At 37.4% G+C, this 20724-nt stretch overlaps 1 protein-coding gene and 1 non-coding gene across 2 annotated transcripts; both read left to right on the top strand.

Moving 5' to 3' along the window:
* Positions 1–381: 381 nt before the first annotated feature.
* On the top strand, positions 382–20102 carry LOC130708207 (40S ribosomal protein SA-like). Its single transcript, XM_057546320.1, has 2 exons — positions 382–466; positions 19679–20102. The coding sequence occupies exons 1-2, from the start codon at positions 382–384 to the stop codon at positions 20077–20079; spliced, it is 486 nt and encodes a 161-aa protein (XP_057402303.1). The 3' UTR covers positions 20080–20102.
* Positions 19371–19517, top strand: LOC114238990 (small nucleolar RNA SNORA62/SNORA6 family). The gene has a single exon (XR_003624204.1). It is a non-coding gene; the product is annotated as a small nucleolar RNA SNORA62/SNORA6 family (small nucleolar RNA).
* Positions 20103–20724: the final 622 nt, after the last annotated feature.

Genomic DNA, 20724 nt, shown 5'->3' with positions numbered 1-20724 from the left:
AAAGGAAAGAAACATGCCTGGTTTACAGATGGCTTGGCAAAATATATAGGATCTGTTTGTTACTGGAAAGCAGTAGCCTACAATCCAGTCACAACTAAACTGTTAACTACTACTGGAGAAGGAAAAAGCAGCCAATTTGCTGAATTATAAGCAGTATATCAAGTTTTGAAACAAGAAAACTTAACAGAATGTCATATTTACACTGATTCCTGATCTGTGGCCAATGGATTAGCAACCTGGCTTCCAATGTGAGTTAGAAATAATTGGCAAATTCATTCAAAAGAGTTGTGGGGAAAAGAATTATGGGCAGATATTTGGCAAATTGTGCAGAAAACTAATGTTTCAGTTTTTCACATAGATACTCATAGTATTCCCAATTCCATGGAACGATGGTACAACTCAATTGCAGACAAACAAACTCGGATCCAGATGGTGGAAGTCAATCCAAACTCCAATGAACTCAAAGGTTTGGCACTTTGGGCACACCAGAAATGTGGCCATCTGGGAGAAAAAGCTACATACAGATTGTTTTTGGAGTCTTGACTGTGATGTGGATCATCACCCATGCCTTAACCCCAGGATCTAGGCTGCAGTCAAACAGAGAACCGAACTCCCATGCTCAACGCCAGGATATCTGCTATGGTTAAAAAAAAGATGAAGGAAAACACCGGGGAATCTTCCGCTGGAAAAATGTGAGCCAGACCCGAACCCAAGGTATCTTCACCTGCCCTGCAAACAAGGCCTGTCCTTTTCTTTTTTTTTTTTTTTTTTTTTTTTTTTTAAATTTTTTTATTTATTTACTTATTTATGTATGGCTGTGTTGGGTCTTCGTTTCTGTGCGAGGGCTTTCTCTAATTGCGGCAAGTGGGGACCACTCTTCATCGCGGTGTGCGGGCCTCTCATTATCGCGGCCTCTCTTGTTGCGGAGCACAGGCTCCAGACGCGCAGGCTCAGTAGCTGTGGCTCACGGGCCCAGTTGCTACACGGCATGTGGGATCTTCCCAGACCAGGGCTCGAACCCGTGTTCCCTGCATTAGCAGGCAGATTCTCAACCACTGCGCCACCAGGGAAGCCCAAGGCCTGTCCTTTTCTAATTATGACTTTCTATGGACAAAACCTATCTATCTGGTCTGGGGTAAACCCTGATAACCCGTGGGCTAGAGGTTTTATTCGATCTCCTAATTCCTCCTCTCTTGCAGTCGAATTAAGCCCAGGATATATTAATGCCTACTAATGAATATACATGGAGACAATTATTTAATGAATGGATACCTAAAAACCACTGGATTCTTATTCCAGAGGGCATTACTAAATGCACAGACACCTGGTGCTCAGGGACTTTATATCATTATAAGGTTGCTAACACAAGTTCTATGTGTCAATTTCATGTGTTGCCTATTGTTTTTGGAAATGAATATTGGTTGCCTCATTTTGCTGGAAATTACTTAGATTTTAATAATCCCACCCACCTATTGACAAACTGTGAAAAGGCTACTCAAGAACTGCTTTGTCAGACTTCCCACATTTGGGAACCCTGCTTATTAGAAAATTCCATTAACTATTGTGAATGGAACATATTTCCTCAATCCTATAGCATGTTTTTTGAAGTTGCTCTCCAGTTTATATGTATTGTAACAGATGACATTAATACAACTTCTATTTATCAGCCAAGGAACCCTTTTTCAGGCTGTTTAGCACATGCAGACCATTTAGATTAGAAAGGGGCAATGTATTTCTTCCCCCCTATACATACACAATTGTTGTGGGTGCAAACATTACTTCCTACTTTACCTGCTCCTGATATTACCTGTCACTTAAACCTTTGAAATGGGTATTACAAAAATCAAAGTTACTACAAAAATTTATAGATACACATAATTGTACTTCGTTAGAACGCTCTATTGCTACTACTATTGCAGCTAACAAATTAATGGATGTGGGAGTTAACGTACAGAAGCATACTGCTCGTTCTTCGTGGGACTTTTTCTTTACTCAGTCACCCTCAAGCTAAACAATTGTTCTCTGCCTAAACAATTGTTCTCTGCCTTGTTTAATCCATTGCCTATACTATTTTTATTTTTAATTTTTGAATTTTATTTTATTTTTTAATACAGCAGGTTCTTATTAGTCATCCATTTTATACACATCATTGTATACATGTCAATCCCAATCTCCCAATTCATCATCACCACCACCACCACCCACCCACTGATGCTTTTCTCCCTTGGTGTCCATATGTTTGTTCTCTACATCTGTGTCTCAGTTTCTGCCCTGCAAACCGTTTCATCTGTACCATTTTTCTATGTTCCACATATGTGAGTTAATATACGATATTTGTTTTTCTTTTTCTGACTTCACTCTGTATGACAGTCTCTAGATCCATCCACGACTTTATAAATGAACCAATTTCGTTCCTTTTAAAGGCTGAGTAATATTCCATTGTACATATGTACCACATCTTCTTTATCCATTCGTCTGTCGATGGGCATTAAGGTTGTTTCCATGACCTGGCTATTGTAAATAGAGCTGCAATGAACATTGGGGTGCATGTGTCTTTTTAAATTATGGTTTTCTCTGGGTATATGCCCAGTAGCGGGATTGCTGGGTCATATGGTAATTCTATTTTTAGTTTTTTAAGGAACCTCCATACTGTTCCCCATAGTGGCTGTATCAATTTACATTCCCACCAATAGTGCAAGAGGGTTCCCTTTTCTCCACACCCTCTCCAGCATTTGTTGTTTGTACACTTTCGGATGATGCCCATTCTAACTGGTGTGAGGTGATACCTCATTGTAGTCTTGATTTGCATTTCTCTAATAATTAGTGATGTTGAGCAGCTTTTCATGTGCTTCTTGGCCATCTGTATGTCTTCTTTGGAGAAATGTCTATTTAGGTCTTCTGCCTATTTTTGGATTGGGTTGTTTGCTTTTTTAATATTGAGCTGCATGAGCTGTTTATATATTTGGGAGATTAATCCTTCGTCCGTTGATTCATTTGCAAATATTTTTTCCCATTCTGAGGGTTGTCTTTTCGTCTTGTGTACGGTTTCCTTTGCTTTGCAAAACCTTTTAAGTTTCATTAGGTCCCATTTGTTTATTTTTGTTCTTATTTCCACTACTCTAGGAGGTGGATCAAAAAATATCTTGCTGTGATTTATGTCAAAAGTGTTCTTCCTATGTTTTCCTCTAAGAATTTTATAGTGTCCGGTCTTATATTTAGGTCTCTAACCCATTTAGAGTTTATTTTTGTGTATGGTGTTAGGGAGTGTTCTAATTTCATTCTTTTACATGTAGCTGTCCAGTTTTCCCAGCACCATTTATTGAAGAGACTGTCTATTCTCTATTGTATACCCTTGCCTCCTTTGTCATAGATTAGTTGACCACAGGTGCATGGGTTTATCTCTGGGCTTTCTATCTTGTTCCATTGATCTATATTCCTGTTTATGTGCCACTACCTTATTGTCTTGATGATTGTAGCTTTGTAGTATAGTCTGAAGTCAGGGAGTCTGATTCCTCCAGCTCCGTTTTTTTCCCTCAAGACTGCTTCGGCTATTCGGGGTCTTTTGTGGCTCCATACAAATTTTAAGATTTTTTGTTCTAGTTCTGTAAAAAATACCATTGGTAATTTGATAGGGATTGCATTGATTCTGTAGATTGCTTTTGGTAGTATAGTCATTTTCACAATATTGATTCTTCCAATCCAATAACATGGTATATCTCTCCATCTGTTGGTATCATCTTTAATTTCTTTCATCAGTGTCTTACAGTTTTCTGCATACAGGTCTTTTGTCTCCTTAGGTAGGTTTATTCCTAGGTATTTTTTTCTTTTTGTTGCAATGGTAAATGGGAGTGTTTCCTTAATTTCTCTTTCAGATTTTTCATCATTAGTGTATAGGAATGCAAGGGATTTCTGTGCATTGATTTTGTATCCTGCAACTTTACCAAATTCATTGATTAGATCTAGTAGTTTTCTGGTGGCATCTTTAGGATTCTCTAAGTATAGTATCATGTCATCTGCAAACAGTGACAGTTTTACGTCTTCTTTTCCAATTTGTATTCCTTTTATTTCTTTTTCTTCTCTGATTGCCATGGCTAAGACTTCCAAGACTATGTTGAATAATAGTGGTGAGAGTGGACATCCTTGTCTCATTCCTGATCTTAGAAGAAATGCTTTCAGTATTTCACCGTTGAGAATGATGTTTGCTGTGGGTTTGTTGTATATGGCCTTTATTATGCTGAGGTAGGTTCCCTCTATGCCCACTTTCTGGAGAGTTCTTATTATAAATCGGTGTTGAATTTTGTCAAAAGCTTTTTCTGCATCTATTGAGAGGATCATATGGTTTTTCTTCTTCAGTTTGTTAATATGGTGTATCACATTGATTGATTTGTGTATATTGAAGAATCCTTGCATCCCTGGGATAAATCCCACTTGATCATGGTGTAGGATCCTTTTAATGTGTTGATGGATTCTGTTTGTTAGTATTTTGTTGAGGATTTTTGCATCTATATTCATCAGTGATATTGGTCTCTAATTTTCTTTTTTTGTAGTACCTTTGTCTGGTTTTGGTATCAGGGTGATGGTGGCCTCATAGAATGAGTTTGGGAGTGTTCTTTCGTCTGCAATTTTTTGGAAGAGTTTGAGAAGGATGGGTGTTAGCTGTTCTCTAAATGATTGATAGACTTCACCTGTGAAGCCATCTGGTCCTGGACTTTTGTTTGTTGGAAGATTTTTAATCACAGTTTCAATTTCATTACTTGTGATTGCTCTGTTCATATTTTCTATTTCTTCCTGGTTTAGACATGGAAGGTCATAGCTTTCTAAGAATTTGTCCATTTCTTCCAGGTTGTTCATTTTACTGGCATAGAGTTCCTTGTAGTAGTCTTTTAGGATTCTTTGTATTTCTGCAGTGTCTGTTGTAACTTCTCCTTTTTCATTGATAATTTTATTGATTTAAGACCTCTCCCTCTTTTTCTTGATGAGTCTGGCTAACGGTTTATCAATTTTGTTTACCTTCTCAAAGAACCAGCTTTTAGTTTTATTGATCTTTGCTATTGTTTTCTTTGTTTCTATTTCATTTATTTCTGCTCTGATCTTTATGATTTCTTTCCTTCTGCTAACTTTGGGTTTTGTTTGTTCTTCTTTCTCTAGCTCCTTTAGGTGTAAGGATAGATTGTTTATTTGAGATTCTTCTTGTTTCATGAGGTAGGCTTGTATTGCTATAAACTTCCCTCTTAGAACTGCTTTTACTGCATCGCATAGGTTTTGGATCATCGTGTTTTCATTGTCATTTGTCTCTAGGTATTTTTTGATTTCCTCTTTGATTTCTTCAGTGATCTCTTGGTTATTTAGTAACGTATTGTTTAGCCTCCATGTGTTTGTGTTTTTTACATTTTTTTCCCTGTAATTGATTTCTAATCTCATAGTGTTGTGGTCAGAAAAGATGCTCGATATGATTTCAATTTTCTTAAATTTACTGAGGCTTGATTTGTGACCCTAGATGTGATCTATCCTGGAGAATGTTCCAGGCACACTTGAGAAGAAAGTGTAATCTGCTGTTTTTGGATGGAATGTCCTATAAATATCAGTTAAATCTATTTCATCTACTGTGTCCTTTAAAGCTTGTGTTTCCTTATTAATTTTCTGTTTGGATATCTGTCTATTGGTGTAAGGGAGGTGTTAAAGTCCCCCACTATTATTGTGTTACTGTCGATTTCCTCTTTTATAGCTGTTAGCAGTTGCCTTAGGTATTGAGGTGCTCCTATGTTGGGTGCATATATATTTACAATTGTTATATCTTCTTCCTGGATTGATCCCTTGATCATTATGTAGTGTCCTTCCTTGTCTCTTGTAACATTCTTTATTTTAAAGTCTATTTTATCTGATATGAGTATTGCTACTCCAGCTTTCTTTTGATTTCCATTTGCATGGAATATCTTTTTCCATCCCCTCACTTTCAGTCTGTATGTGTCCCTAGTTCTGAAGTGGGTCTCTTGTAGACAGCATATAGATGAGTCTTGTTTTTGTATCCATTCAGCGAGCCTGTGTCTTTTGGTTGGAGCATTTAATCCATTCACTTTAAGGTAATTACTGATATGTATGTTCCTATTACCATTTTCTTAATTGTTTTGGGTTTGTTTTTCTAGGTCCTTTTCTTCTCTTGTGTTTTCCACTTAGAGAAATTCCTTTAGTATTTGTTGTAGAGCTGGTTTGGTGGTGCTGAATTCTCTTAGCTTTTGCCTCTCTGTAAAGCTTTTGATTTCTCCATCGAATCTGAATGAGATCTTTGCCGGGTAGAGTAATCTTGGTTGTAGGTTCTTCCCTTTCATCACTTTAAGTATCTCATGCCACTCCCTTCTGGCTTGCAGAGTTTCTGCTGAAAATCAGCTGTTTACCTTATGGGAGTTCCCTTGTATGTTATTTGTCATTTTTCCCTTGCTGCTTTCAATAATTTTTCTTTGTCTTTAATTTTTGCCAATTTGATTACTAGGTGTCTCGGCGTGTTTCTCCTTGGGTTTATCCTGTATGGGACTCTCTGCGCTTCCGGGACTTGGGTGGCTGTTTCCTTTCCCATGTTACGGACGTTTTCGACTATAATCTCTAATCTCTTCAAATATTTTCTCGGGTCCTTTCTCTCTCTCTTCTCTTTCTGGGACCCCTATAATGCGAATGTTGTTGTGTTAAATGTTGTCCCAGAGGTCTCTTAGGCTGTCTTCATTTCTTTTCATTCTTTTTTCTTTATTCTGTTCCACAGCAGTGAATTCCACCATTCTATCTTCCAGGTCACTTATCCGTTCTTCTGCCTCAGTTATTCTGCTATTGATTCCTTCTAGTGTAGTTTTCATTTCAGTTATTGTATTGTTCATCTCTGTTTGCTTGTTCTTTAATTCTTCTAGATCTTTGTTAAACATTTCTTGCATCGTCTTGATCTTTGCCTCCATTCTTTTTCTGAGGTCCTAGATCATGTTCACTATCATTATTCTGAATTCTTTTTCTGGAAGGTTGCCTATCTCCACTTCATTTAGTTGTTTTTCTGGGGTTTTATCTTGTTGCTTCATCTGGTACATAGCCCTCTGCCATTCATCTTGTCTTTCTGTGAATGTGGTTTTTGTTCCACAGGCTGCAGGATTGTAGTTCTTCTTGCTTCTGCTATCTGCCCTCTGGTGGGTGAGGCTATCTAAGAGGCTTGTGTAAGTTTCCTGATGGGAAGGACTGGTGGTGGGTAGAGCTGGCTGTTGCTCTGGTGGGCAGAGCTCAGTAAAACTTTAATCCGCTTGTCTGCTGATGGGTGGGGCTGGGTTCCCTCCAGGTTGGTTGTTTGCCCTGAGGTGACCGAACACCGGAGCCTACCCAGGCTCTTTGGTGGGGCTAATGGCTGACTCTGGGAGGCCTCACACCAAGGAGTACTTCTCAGAACTTCTGATGCCAGTGCTCTTGTCCTCATGGTGAGCCACACCCACCCCTTGCCTCTGCAGGAGTCCCTACAACACTAGCAGGTAGGTCTGGTTCAGTCTGCTATGGGGTCACTACTCCTTCCCCTGGGTCCTGATGCACACACTACTTTGTGTGTGCCTTCCAAGAGTGGAGTCTCTGTTTCCCCCAGTCCTGTCAAAGTCCTGCAGTCAAATCCCGCTAGCCTTCAAAGTCTGATTCTCTAGGAATTCCTCCTCCCGTTGCTGGACCCCCAGGTTGGGAAGCTTGACGTGGGGCTCAGAACCTTCACTCCAGTGGGTGGACTTTTGTGGTATAAGTGTTCTCCAGTTCGTGAGTCACGCACCCAGCAGTTATGGGATTTGATTTTATTGTGATTGCGCCCCTGTTACTGTCTCACTGTGGCTCCTCCTTTGTCTTTGGATGTGGGGTATCTTTTTTGGTGATTTCCAGTGTCTTCCTGTCGATGATTGTTCAGCAGTTAGTTGTGACTCCGGTGCTCTTGCAAGCGGGAGTGAGAGCACGTCCTTCTACTCCACCATCTTGAACCAATCTCCAATCTTTTTCCATTGCCTGTACTATGGATTGCACTCTTTTTACTGACTGTTTCAAATTGTTACCTGTCTTACCATATTCAAAAAACTTCTCACGTTATATTGCCTTATTCTTATGCTCTTCAGCCTGAACAATCTTAGAGGCCGAATTTTGGAAATACTAGTAAAGTAGTCTTGTTCAGGCTTCAGAGGCAGAAGCAGGCCTCTGTCCGGCCTGTGATCCTGCCTGGACTGCACACTTGCTTGCACACCTAACAACTGCTGCTAGCAAGTCAAGCGGCACCTACGATAAGAAAGGGAGTGGGTCTTGGAATTTCTTGAGCCCTGGGGACCTGCCAGTCCCCCAGGGTCTGGAAAATCTTGTGACTCACATGGTGAAATCAGCAGCACTGTTAAAGTGAATCCACAGCTGTATTTTTGCACACAAACTGATGATATCAATTTGCGGCCTGGAATTATAAATGGAAGCCCCCAGAACTCCAATCTGAAGTCTTACCTGTTGGGTGGATGCACCACCCGGGCCCCTTCCCAACTGGGGCTCCAGATTACTGTCACTCGGGACTTCCCACCTGCTGCTTGGATCTGGAAGTAGATGTCGGCGCAATTCAGTGATGTATACCCTGTTATTTTCCTCTAATATTCTTATTCCTTTCCTTCTAATGACTGTATATTAAAATTAAGTTGAATCACCTTTCATTAAAGAGTTGATTAAAGCTGTTTATTTGTGTGAAATGAGTGGTTATTTTGTCAGCGAATCCAACAAACCATAAAACCGAAAGCAGGCTTTCGGCAAAACAAAATGTCTCTTGAACCCCAAAGCTTTCTCTCACACCACTTATCTTCTTCACAGGTAGAATTAATTGCTCCCTCTTCTGTGATTTTCACAGCTCTTTGTCAATATTTGTACTACATCACGTCATTTCAAATATGTATATGGTACGATGTATTTTTAATAATATATTATATCATGCACTTTTTTCTCTATGTTTATGAGCCCCTTAACAAAAGAAATATACAGTAGTTATTTATTTTTCATTTTCCCATAGATCCATTGTTTATGACTCCTTTTTTTAAAACGCAAATATTATTTCCTAACTAACTTCTTTCAAATATATCCTTTATTAATGAATAGTGCCTGGCACAATGCTTAGTACTCAGAAGCACTCAGTAAATGTTTGCTAACTAAATTTAAAATTTCCGACTTATGGCTTGATGTGGGACTTATGGCTTGATGTGGCTGAAGGTGCTCCCTGTTCATGGACTATAATTTACATAAAGTGAATTTTGGTGATACATATTGAGCTTCAATGGAATAGCTGGATTAAGTCAAGAAAGCAGCACACAATGTATCTATAAGTCAGAAATTTTTCTATGACTTATTTTCCCCCATTTAGGGAGTACTAGCCAACCCAGTATTAGTTTGGGGCATAAGTAAACCTTGGAGTTAGGTAAGATACAAATCAGCATTGAGGTATGAAAAATACTTAATTATAACTGAAAAATAACAATTTTACTCGTATTGTTATTTGTGAGAAAACTATCTTTTAAGTTTTATTTGCTATGCAAAGATTAAAAATATAAAAAGAGTTTTCTTAACTGTTATATTCCAGGCTGATCTTATTAAATTACTGCTTTGATTTCCTTCTATCAGAAGACTGAAGAGCTAAAAAAAATGATGAAGACATGTAAAAATACACAGGAACTACCAATAGCCAAAGCTGGAACAATTGGAGCAACAGAGCAAATACTAATAGTATTAGATTATAATGCATATTAATATGAATAATTAAATAAATTTTTAAAAGAGCAAAAGAAATAGCTATTCCTTACTATTCACTATAAAGTAAACACCACATGAATAATTGTTGCAGGTAGCCAGCTGTGTAGGGACCTGGCCCATCAGCAGGCTGGCAGTAGTCCCACATGTCCTGGGCTATGCAGCCAGCCTCAGGGGAACACGGCCTTGCATACCAGCAGTAGGCAACAGTCCCACATTCCTCTTGGCCACACAGCCAACTGCTCAGGAAAATACCCCACCCTCCAGTGGGCCTACAGTCACCCCATGAGACAGGAACTTGTAGCCAGCCAGGCCAGAAACCAGCCACACCTACCAGCATACCCACAGCATGCCCAGCCATAATAGAAGGGGGCATGCAGCCCACATAGAGGGTATCCCTAGAGCACATAGCTCTGATGACAAGAGGGGAGCATGCTGCTGGACCCTATATGACATCTCCTACATAAGGCCACTTCTCTAAGACTGGGAAACATAGCTGACCTACCTAATACACTGAAATAAACACAGAGCATTGGAAAAAGTGGAAAGACAGAGGAATATATTACAAATGAAGGAACAAGACAAAATCTTAGAAAAAGAACTAAACGAAGAGGAGATAGGCAATCTGTACAATAAAGAGTTAAGGTAATGATCATACAGATGCTCAATGAACTTGGGAGAAGAATGGATGAACACAGTGAGAATTTCCACCACAAGTTAGAAAATATAAAGAAGAACTAAACAGAGCTGAAGAATACAATAACTGAAATAAAAATTTTACTAGAAGAAATCAACAGTAGATTAGATGGGACAGAGGAATGAATCAGTGATCTGGAAGATAAAGTAGTGGAAATGATTCAAACTGAACAGAAAAAAGAAAAAGAATGAAAAGAAATCAGGATAGTTTAAGAGGCATCAGAGACAACATTAAGCATACTAATACCTGTATTACAGGCGTTCCAGAAGGAGAAAAGAGAAAGAAGCAGAGAACTTATTTGAAGAAATAATAGCAAAAATCTTCTCTTAACCTGGGGAAGGAAACAGACATCAAGATCCAGGTAGCACAGATAATCCCAAACAAAATGAACTCAAAGAGGTCTACACCAAGACACATTACAATTTAAATGGCAAAAATTAAAGATAAAGAGAGACCCTTAAAAGCAGCAAGAGAAAAACCAGTAGTTACATACAAGGGAATTCCCATAAGACTCTCAGCAAACTTTCGAGAGAAATTTTGCAGGCCAGAAGGGAGTGGCACAATATATTCAAAGTGATGAAAGGAAAAAAGCTACAACCAAGAATACTCTACCCAGCAAGGTTATCATTCAGATTTTAAGGAGAGATAAAGAGTTTTACAGACAAGCAAAAGCTTAAGAAGTTCAGCATCACTAAACTAGCCTTATAAGAAATAAAGGGACTTATCTAAGTGAAAAAGAAAAGGCCACAACTAGAAATATGAAAATTATGAAAGGAAAAAGGTCACTGGTAAAGGCAAACATACAGTAAAGGTGGTAGAACAATCACTTATAAAACTAGTAAGAAGGTAAAAAGACAAAGTAGTAAAATCATCTATATCCACAGTAAGTAGTTAAGGAATACAATAAACAAAAAGATGCAAATTATGATATCAAAAACATTAAATGTATGTGTGGGGTAAAAATATTGGGATGTTGGAATGCATTTGAACTTAAGAGTGTATAGGTTTTTATATATAAAACCTCATTGTAACTACAAACTGTAAGCTTAAAATAGATACACAGACAAAAAAGAAAAAGGAATCCAAACATAACATTGAGAAAGTCATCAAATCACAAAAAAAGAGAAAAAAGAAAAAAGAAAGAAAAAAAACTACAAAAACAACCAGAAAACATACTTATCAATAATTATTTTAAATGTAAATAGACTAAATCCTCCTATAAAAAGACATACAGTGGCTGAATAGATTAAAAAAAAAAAAAAGACCCATATATATGTTGCTTACACAAGACTCTTCAGATCTAAAGACACACAGACTGAAATTGAGGGGATGAAAAAAAGGTATCCCATGCAGATGGAAATGAAAATAAAGATGGGGGTAGGAATACTCATATCAGAAAAAATAGACTTTAAAACAAAGGGTGTAACAAGAGACAAAGGAGGACATTACATAATGACAAAGCAATAAAGCCAACAAAAAGATATAGCAATTGTTAATATATATGAACCCACCATAAGAACATCTAAATGCATAAAGCAAATATTAACAAGGATAAAGGGAAAAGTTGATGATAATGCAATAAAAATAGGGAAGTTTAATACCACACTTCCATCAATTAACAGATCATCCAGACAGAAAGTCAATAAGAAAACACTGACTTTAAATGGCACTTTAGATTAGATGAGATTAATAGATATCTACAGAACATTTTATTCAAAAACAGCAGAAAATCATTCTTTTCAAGGGCACATGGAACATTCTCCAGGATAGATCACATGCTAGGCCACAAAACACATCTCAATAAATTTTAAAAAATTGAAATCATATCAAGCATCTTTTCTGACCACAACAGTATGACACTCGAAATCAATTTCATGAAAACAACTGCAAAAAACACAAACACATGGAGTCTAAACAACATGCTACTAAACAACCAACAGGTCAACAAAGAAATAAAAAAATACCTGGGGACAGTTTAGAATGGAAACAAAATTACCCAAAATCTATGAGACAAAACAGAGCATTTCTAAGAGGAAAATTTATAGTGATACAAGCCTACCTTAGGAAACAAGAAAAATATCAAATAAACAATCTAAACTTAGACTTAAAGTAACCAGGAAATGAACAAACAAAACCCAAAGTTAGTAGAAGAAAAGAAATAATAAAGATCAGAGCAGAAATAAATAAAATAGAGACAAAAAAAGAAAAAAAAATCAATAAAACTGAGTTGATTCATTGAAAAAAATGTTGATAAACATTTAGACAGTCTGATCAAGAAAAAAAGAGAGTGTTCAAATCAATAAAATCATAAATGAAAGAGAAGTTACAAGTGATACCTCAGAAATACAAAGAATCATAAGAGATTACTATAAACAACTATAGCCAATAAAGTGAACAACCTAGAAATGGATAAATTATTAGAAATGTACAATCTCCCAAGACTAAATCAGGAAGAAATAGAATATACTAACAGACAGATTACTAGTAATGAAACTGAATCAGTAACTTAAAAACTCTCAGTAAACAAAAGTCCAAGATCAGACAGCTTCACAGGTGAATTCTACCAAACCTTTAAAGAAGAGTTAACACCTACCCTTCTCAAACTATTCCAAAAAATTGCAGGGGAAGAAATGCTTCCAAACTCATTCTATGATTCCAAGATCATCCTGATACCAAAACCATAAAAAGACACACCACACACACAAAATTACAGGCCAACATCCATGATGAACATAGATCCAAAATTCCTCAGCAAAATGTTGGCAAACTGAACTCAACAATACATTAAAAGAATCATACACCATGATCAAGTGGGATTTATCCCAGAGGTGCAAGGATGTTTCAATATCTGCAAATCAATCAATGTGATACATCACATTAACAAAATCATATGACCATCTCAATAGATGTAGAAAAAGCATTTGATAAAAATCCATTTATGATCAAAAAAAGTCAATAAGACCATATATAACAAACCAACCATCAACAACATATTCAACAGTGAAAATCTGAAAAGATTTCGTCTAAGATCAGGAATAACACATGGATGTCCACTCTTGCCACTTTTATTCAATATAGTATTTGAAGCCCTAGCCACAACAATCAACAAGAAAAATAAATAAATAAAAGGAATCCAAATTGGAAAGGAAGAAGTAAAACTGTCACTGTTTCAGTTGACATAATACTATACATAGAAAATCCGAAGCATGCCACCAAAAAAACTATCACAACTAATAACTCAGTAAGGTTGCAGGGTACGAAATTAATGGCTATAATCTGTTGTAAATTTATCCATTAATAATGAACTATCAGAGAGAAATCAAGAAAACAATCCCATTACAATTGAATCAAAAAGAATAAAATATCTAGAAATTTAACCAAGGAAAACATTGAAAACTATAAGACACTGATGAAAGAAATTGCAGATGATACAAGCAATGGAAAGATATACCATTCGTGTGGATTAGAAGAATTAATACTGCTAAAATGACCATACTACCCAAGGCAATTTACAGATTCAAAGCAATCCTTATCAAAACATCCTTGGCATTTTCACAACACTAGAATAAATAATTCTAAAATCTGTATGGAAACACAGAAGATCCCAAATAGAAAAAACAACCTTCAGAAAAAAGAACAAAGCTGGAGGTATCATGCTCCCTGATTTCAAACTATACTACAAAGCTACAGTAATCAAAATAATGTGGCACACTGAGAGTAGAGCCATGTCTGTCCTCGTATCCTCAGTGCCTGGACGAGGGTGGACACTCAATAAGTGTCTATGAATGAAAGAGGTTAATGAATGACTGAATATTAAGTCAAATAGGCTTCTGAGGTTGGTTACAACTTTCACAATTTCAACTTTTTGAGACAGAAGAATGGGAAGTAAAGCTAAGTTGTGAATCAAAATGCCTCTGATTTGGCTGGATTCAATTAATACCAAAAAGTATGCAGCACTGAGTTTGTAATCAGTGTTATTAAAGCTATTAAATACACAAAAATCAAATCAATATATTTCTATATATAGTTCCTATATTCCTGTAATCTCTCCTATACTTATACCTGAAGCTTATTGTAATCATTCCAGTTCAGAATTTATTAAGCATCTTGTATGTGCTAAACACTACACTAGATACTGGGTACATAAGAAATAAAAAATGGGGAAAAAAAAGAAACTGACATATAGACCAATGGAACAGAATAGAGAGCCCAGAAATGAACCCACACTTATGAGTCAAGTGATTTATGACAAAGGAGGTAAGAATATACAATGGGTGGGGAAAACACAGTGCCTTCAATAGATGGAGTTGGGAAAACTGGACAGTACATGCAAAAGTATCAAACTGGACTCCTTTCTCATACCATATACAAAACTCAACTCCAAATGGATTAAACACTTAAATGTAAGACCTGAAACAATAAAGCTTCCTCTAGAAGAACACATAGGCAGTACACTCTTTTTTTTTTTTTTTAAACCAGATTTTTTTTTTATATTTTATTCAAATCACATTTATTTTAAATTTATTTATTTATTTATTTATGGCTGTGTTGGGTCTTCGTTTCTGTGCGAGGGCTTCCTCCAGTTGCGGCAAGCGGGGGCCACTCTTCATCGCGGTGCGCGGGCCTCTCACTATCGCGGCCTCTCTTGTTGTGGAGCACAAGCTCCAGATGTGCAGGCTCAGTAATTGTGGCTCACGGGCCTAGTTGCTCCGCGGCATGTGGGATCTTCCCAGACCAGGGCTCGAACCCGTGTGCCCTGCATTGGCAGGCAGATTCTCAACCACTGCGCCACCAGGGAAGCCCGGCAGTACACTCTTTGATGCTGGTCTTAGCAATATGTTTTTTGATCTGTCTCTTCAGGCAAGGGAAACAAAAGCAAATATCAGCAACAAGACTATATCAAACTAAAAGGTTTTGCACAGTGATTGAAACCATCAACAAAATGAAAAGGCAACCAATTGAATGAGAAAAGCTATTTGCAAATGATATATCTGATAAGGGTTAATATCAAAAAATATACAAAGAACTCATATAACTCAACATCAAAAAACATCAATCTAATTTTTAAAAGTGCAGAGGACCTAAATAGACAATTTTTCCAAAGGAGACATACAGATGGCCAACAGACACAGAAAAAGATGCTCAATATTACTAATCATCAGGGAAATGCAAAGCAAAACCACAATGAGATACCACTTCACACCTCTCAGAGTGGCTAAAAGACACAAATAACAAGAGTTGGCAAGGATGTCGAGAAGCAGGAACTCTTGTGCATTGTTAGTGGGACTGTAGATTGGTGAAGCCACTATGGAAAAGACTATGGAGGTTCCTCAGAAATTAAAAATAAAACTGCCATGTGATTCAGCAATTTCACTTCTGGATATTTACCCAAAGAAAACAATAACACTAATTTAAAAAGATATATGCACATCAATGTTCATTGTAGCTATTTACAATAGCTAAGATATGGAAACAACCTAAGTGACCAATGATAGAGGAATGGAAAAAGAAGATGTGGTATATATATGCAATTGAATATTATTCAGTCATAAAAAATAAGTGAAATCCTGTCACTTGCAGCAGCAGGGATGGATCATGTTCGTGGACTGGAAGAATCAACATTGTGAAAATGACTATACTACCCAAAGCAATCTACAGATTCAATGCAATCCCTATCAAACTACCAATGGCATTCTTCACAGAAGTAGAACAAAAAGTTTCAAAATTTGTTTGGAAACGCAAAAGACCCCGAATAGCCAAAGCAATCTTGAGAAAGAAATACAGAGCTGGAGGAATCAGGCTCCCTGACTTCAGACAATACTACAAAGCTACAGTAATCAAGACAGTATAGTACTGGCACAAAAACAGAAATATCGATCAATGGAACAGGATAGAAAGCCCAGAGATAAACCCACAGACATATGGTCACCTTATCTTTGATAAAGGAGGCAAGAATATACAATGGAGAAAAGATAGCCTCTTCAATAACTGGTGCTAGGAAAACTGGACTGCTACATGTAAAAGAATGAAATCCGAATACTCCTTAATACCATACACAAAAGTAAACTCAAAATGGATTAAAGAGCTAAATGTAAGGCCAGACACTATAAAACTCTTAGAGGAAGACATAGGCAGAACACTCCATGACATAAATCACAACAAGATCCTTTTTGATCCTCCTTCTAGAGAAATGGAAATAAAAATAAAAATAAACAAATGGGACCTAATGAAACTTAAAAGCTTTTGCACAGCAAAGGAAACCATAAACAAGACTAAAAGACAGCCCTCAGAATGGGAGAAAATATTTGCAAACGAAGCAACTGACAAAGGATTAATCTCCAAAATAAAGAAGTAGCTCATGCAGCTCAATATCAAAAAAGCAAACAACCCAATCCGAAAATGGGCAGAAGACCTAAATACACATTTCTCCCAAGAAGATATACAGATCGCCATCAAACACATGAAAGGATGCTCAACATCACTAATCATTAAAGAAATGCAAATCAAAACTACAATGAGGTATCACCACACACTGGGCAGAATGGCCATCAGCAAAAAATCTACAAACAATAAATGCTGGAGAAGGTGTGGAGAAAAGGGAACCCTCTTGCACTATTGGTGGGAATGTAAATTGATACAGCCACTCTGGAAAACAGTATGGAGGTTCCTTAAAAAACATAAAAATAGAACTACCATACAACACAGCAATCCCACTACTGGGCATATACCCTGAGAAAACCTTAATTCAAAAAGAGTTATGTACCACAATGTTCATTGCAGCACTATTTACAATAGCCAGGACATGGAAGCATCCTACGTGTCCATCGACAGATGAATGGATAAAGAAGATGTGGCACATATATACAGTGGAATATTACTCAGCCATAAAAAGAAACGAAATTGCATTATTTGTAGTGAGGTGGATGGACCTAGAGACTGTCATATAGAGTGAAGTAAGTCAGAAAGAGAAAAACATATACCGTATGCTAACACATATATATGGAATCTAAAAAAAAAAAAAAAAATGGTTCTGAAGAACCTAGGGGCAGGACAGGAATAAAGATGCAGATGTAGAGAATGGACTTGAGCACACGGGGAGGGGGAAGGGTAAGCTGGGATGAAGTGAGAGAATGTGATGGACTTATATACACTACCAAATGTAAAATAGATAGTTAGTGGGAGGCAGCCGCATAGCACAGGGAGATCAGCTCGGTGCTCTGTGACCACCTAGAGGGGTGGGATAGGGAGGGTGGGAGGGAGACGCAAGAGGGAGGAGATATGGGTATATATGTATATGTATAGCTGATTCACTTTGTTATAAAGCAGGGACTAACACACCATTGTAAGGCACTTATACTCCAATAAAGATTTTAAAAATAAATAAATAAATACTCCGGCTTCGTATCAGGAAGCTTCATTTCTGTATAAAGATTTAAATTTCAGGTTCAACTTGAAAAAAAAAATCCTGAACAAAATACTAGCAAACAGAATCCAACAGCACATTAAAAGGTTCATACACCATGATCAAGTGGGATTTATCCCAAGGATGCAAGGATTCTTCAATATATGCAAATCAATCAATGTGATACACCATATTAACAAATTAAGGAGTAAAAAGCATATGATCATCTCAATAGATGCAAAAAAAGCTTTGATAAAATTCAACACTGATTTATGATAAAAACTCTCCAGAAAATGGAAAAAGAGGGAACCTACCTCAACATAATAAAAGCCATATATGACAAACCCACAGCAAGCATCATACTCAATGGTGAAAAACTGAAAGCATTTCCACTAAGATCAGGAACAAGATAAGGATGTCCACTCTCGCCACTCTTACTCAACATAGTTTTGGAAGTCCTAGCTATGGCCATCACAGAAGACAAAGAAATAAAAGGAATACAAATTGGAAAAGAAGAAGTAAAACTGTCACTGTTTGCAGATGACATGATACTATACATAGAAAACCCTAGAGATGCCACCAGAAAACTACTAGAACTAATCAACGTATTTGGTAATGTTGCAGGATACAAAATTAATGCACAGAAGCCTCTTGCATTCCTATACACTAACAACAAAAGATCAGACAGGGAAATTAAGAAAATAATCCCATTTACCATCACAACAAAAGAATAAAATACCCCAGAATAAAATGTAAAATAGATAGCTAGTGGGAAGCAGCCACATAGCACAGGGACATCAGCTCGGTGTTTTGTTTCCAACTAGGGAGGGTGAGAGGGAGACACAAGAGGGAGGAGATATGGGGATATGTGTATATGTATAGCTGATTCACTTTGTTATAAAGCATTAACTAACACACCATTGTAAATCAATTATACTCCAATAAAGGTGTTAAAAAAGAAAAAAATACCTAGGAATAAACCTACCTAAGGAGGCAAAAGACTTGTACTCAGAAAACTATAAAACACTGATGAAAGAAATCAAAGACTACATAAACATGTGGAGAAATATACCAAGTTCTTGGATTGGAAGAATAAATATTGTAAAAATGACTATACTACCCAAAGCAATCTACAGATTTAATGAAATCCCTATCAAACTACCAATGGCATTCTTCACAGAACTATAACAAAAATTTTTACAATTTGTGTGGAAACACAAAAGACCCTGAATAGCCAAAGCAATCTTGAGAAAGAAAAACTGAGCTGGAGGAATCAGGCTCCCTGACTTCAGACAATACTACAAAGCTACAGTAATCAAGACAGTATAGTACTGGCACAAAAATAGAAATATAGATCAATGGTATAAAAGGATAGAAAGCCCAGCGATAAACCCACACACATATGGTCACCTAATTTACAACAAAGGAGGCAAGAACATACAATGGAGAAAATACAGCCTCTTCAATAAGTGGTGCTGGGAAAGCTGAACAGCTACATGTAAAAGAATGAAATTAGAACACTGCCTAACACCATACACAAAAATAAACTCCAAACTCACAAGTGTAGGTAGTGTGCTACATGAGGGGCAAGTTTTTCACTAACATCACAAGGGTCTCTGGCCCAATGAGTGGAGTTTGATAGTAATACTTGCTACAAATGTATGATTTTAATATATGAAAGCTTTAAGGAGAGATGAAAAGACATTTTAAAAATGGCCTGTGTTTTCTTCTGCTTTTCTCCATTATTTCTTACTCCTGGACCTCTCAGGCATTACTTGGCCTTTCTGTTTTCAGACTAACTTGATGTATCCTGATGTAAGATCCTAAAAAGGGAGCTCACTCAGTGGGTCTGATGTGGTGGACGCTCGCCCGGGAAGTTCTGCGCATGCGTGGCACCATCTCCTGTGAACACCCATGGGAGGTCATGCCTGATCTCTACTTCTACAGAGATCCTGAAGAGATTGAAAAGGAAGAGCAGGCGGCAGCTGAGACGGCTGTGACCAAGGAGGAATTTCAGGGTGAATGGACCGCTCCAGCTCCTGAGTTCACTGCTGCTCAGCCTGAGGTGGCAGACTGGTCTGAAGGTGTGCAGGTGCCCTCTGTGCCTATTCAGCAGTTCCCCACTGAAGATTGGAGTGCTCAGCCTGCCACTGAAGACTGGTCTGCAGCTCCCACTGCTCAGGCCACTGAGTGGGTAGGAACGACCACTGAGTGTTCTTAAACAGTTCTTCCACAAACTCTTAAAATGGAATAGGTTGATGGAAAATAAACAGTTTCTAAAAAAAAAAAAAAAAACTCCAAATGGATTAAAGACCTAAATGTAAGACCGGACACTATAAAACTCTTAGAGGAAAACATAGGAAAAACATCTTTGACATAAACCACAGCAAGATCTTTTTGACCCATCCCCTAGAGTAATGAAAATAAAAACAAAAATAAAGAAATGGGACCTAATGAAACTTAAAGCTTTTGCACAGCAAGGGAAACCATACACAAGACGAAAAGACAACCCTCAGAATGGGAGAAAGTATTTGCAAATGAATCAACGGACAAAGGAGTAATCTCAAAAATAGACAAATATCTCATGGAGCTCAATATCAAAAAAACAAACAACCCAGCTAAAAAATGGGCAGAAGACCTAAATAGACGTTTCTCCCAAGAAGACATACAGATGGCCAAGAGGCACATGAAAAGCTGCTCAACATCACTAATTATTAGAGAAATGCAAATCAAAACTACAATGAGGTATCACCTCACACTGGTCAGAATGGCCATCATCAAAAAAATGTACAAACAATAAATGGTGGAAAGAGTGTGGAGAAAAAGGAACCCTTCTGCAATGTTTGTGCGAATGTAAATTAATACA

This window comes from Balaenoptera acutorostrata, chromosome 5 (assembly GCF_949987535.1).
Source record: "Balaenoptera acutorostrata chromosome 5, mBalAcu1.1, whole genome shotgun sequence".
Lineage (NCBI taxonomy): Eukaryota > Metazoa > Chordata > Mammalia > Artiodactyla > Balaenopteridae > Balaenoptera > Balaenoptera acutorostrata.
This window is presented reverse-complemented; position numbering and strand designations above follow the sequence as displayed.

Coding starts and splice junctions, on each gene's coding strand:
- LOC130708207 (XM_057546320.1), top strand. CDS start 382: ATGGAACGATGGTACAACTCAATTGCAGACAAACAAACTCGGATCCAG. Junction 467..19,678: donor AAACTCCAATGAACTCAAAG/GTTTGGCACTTT, acceptor TCCTGATGTAAG/ATCCTAAAAAGGGAGCTCAC.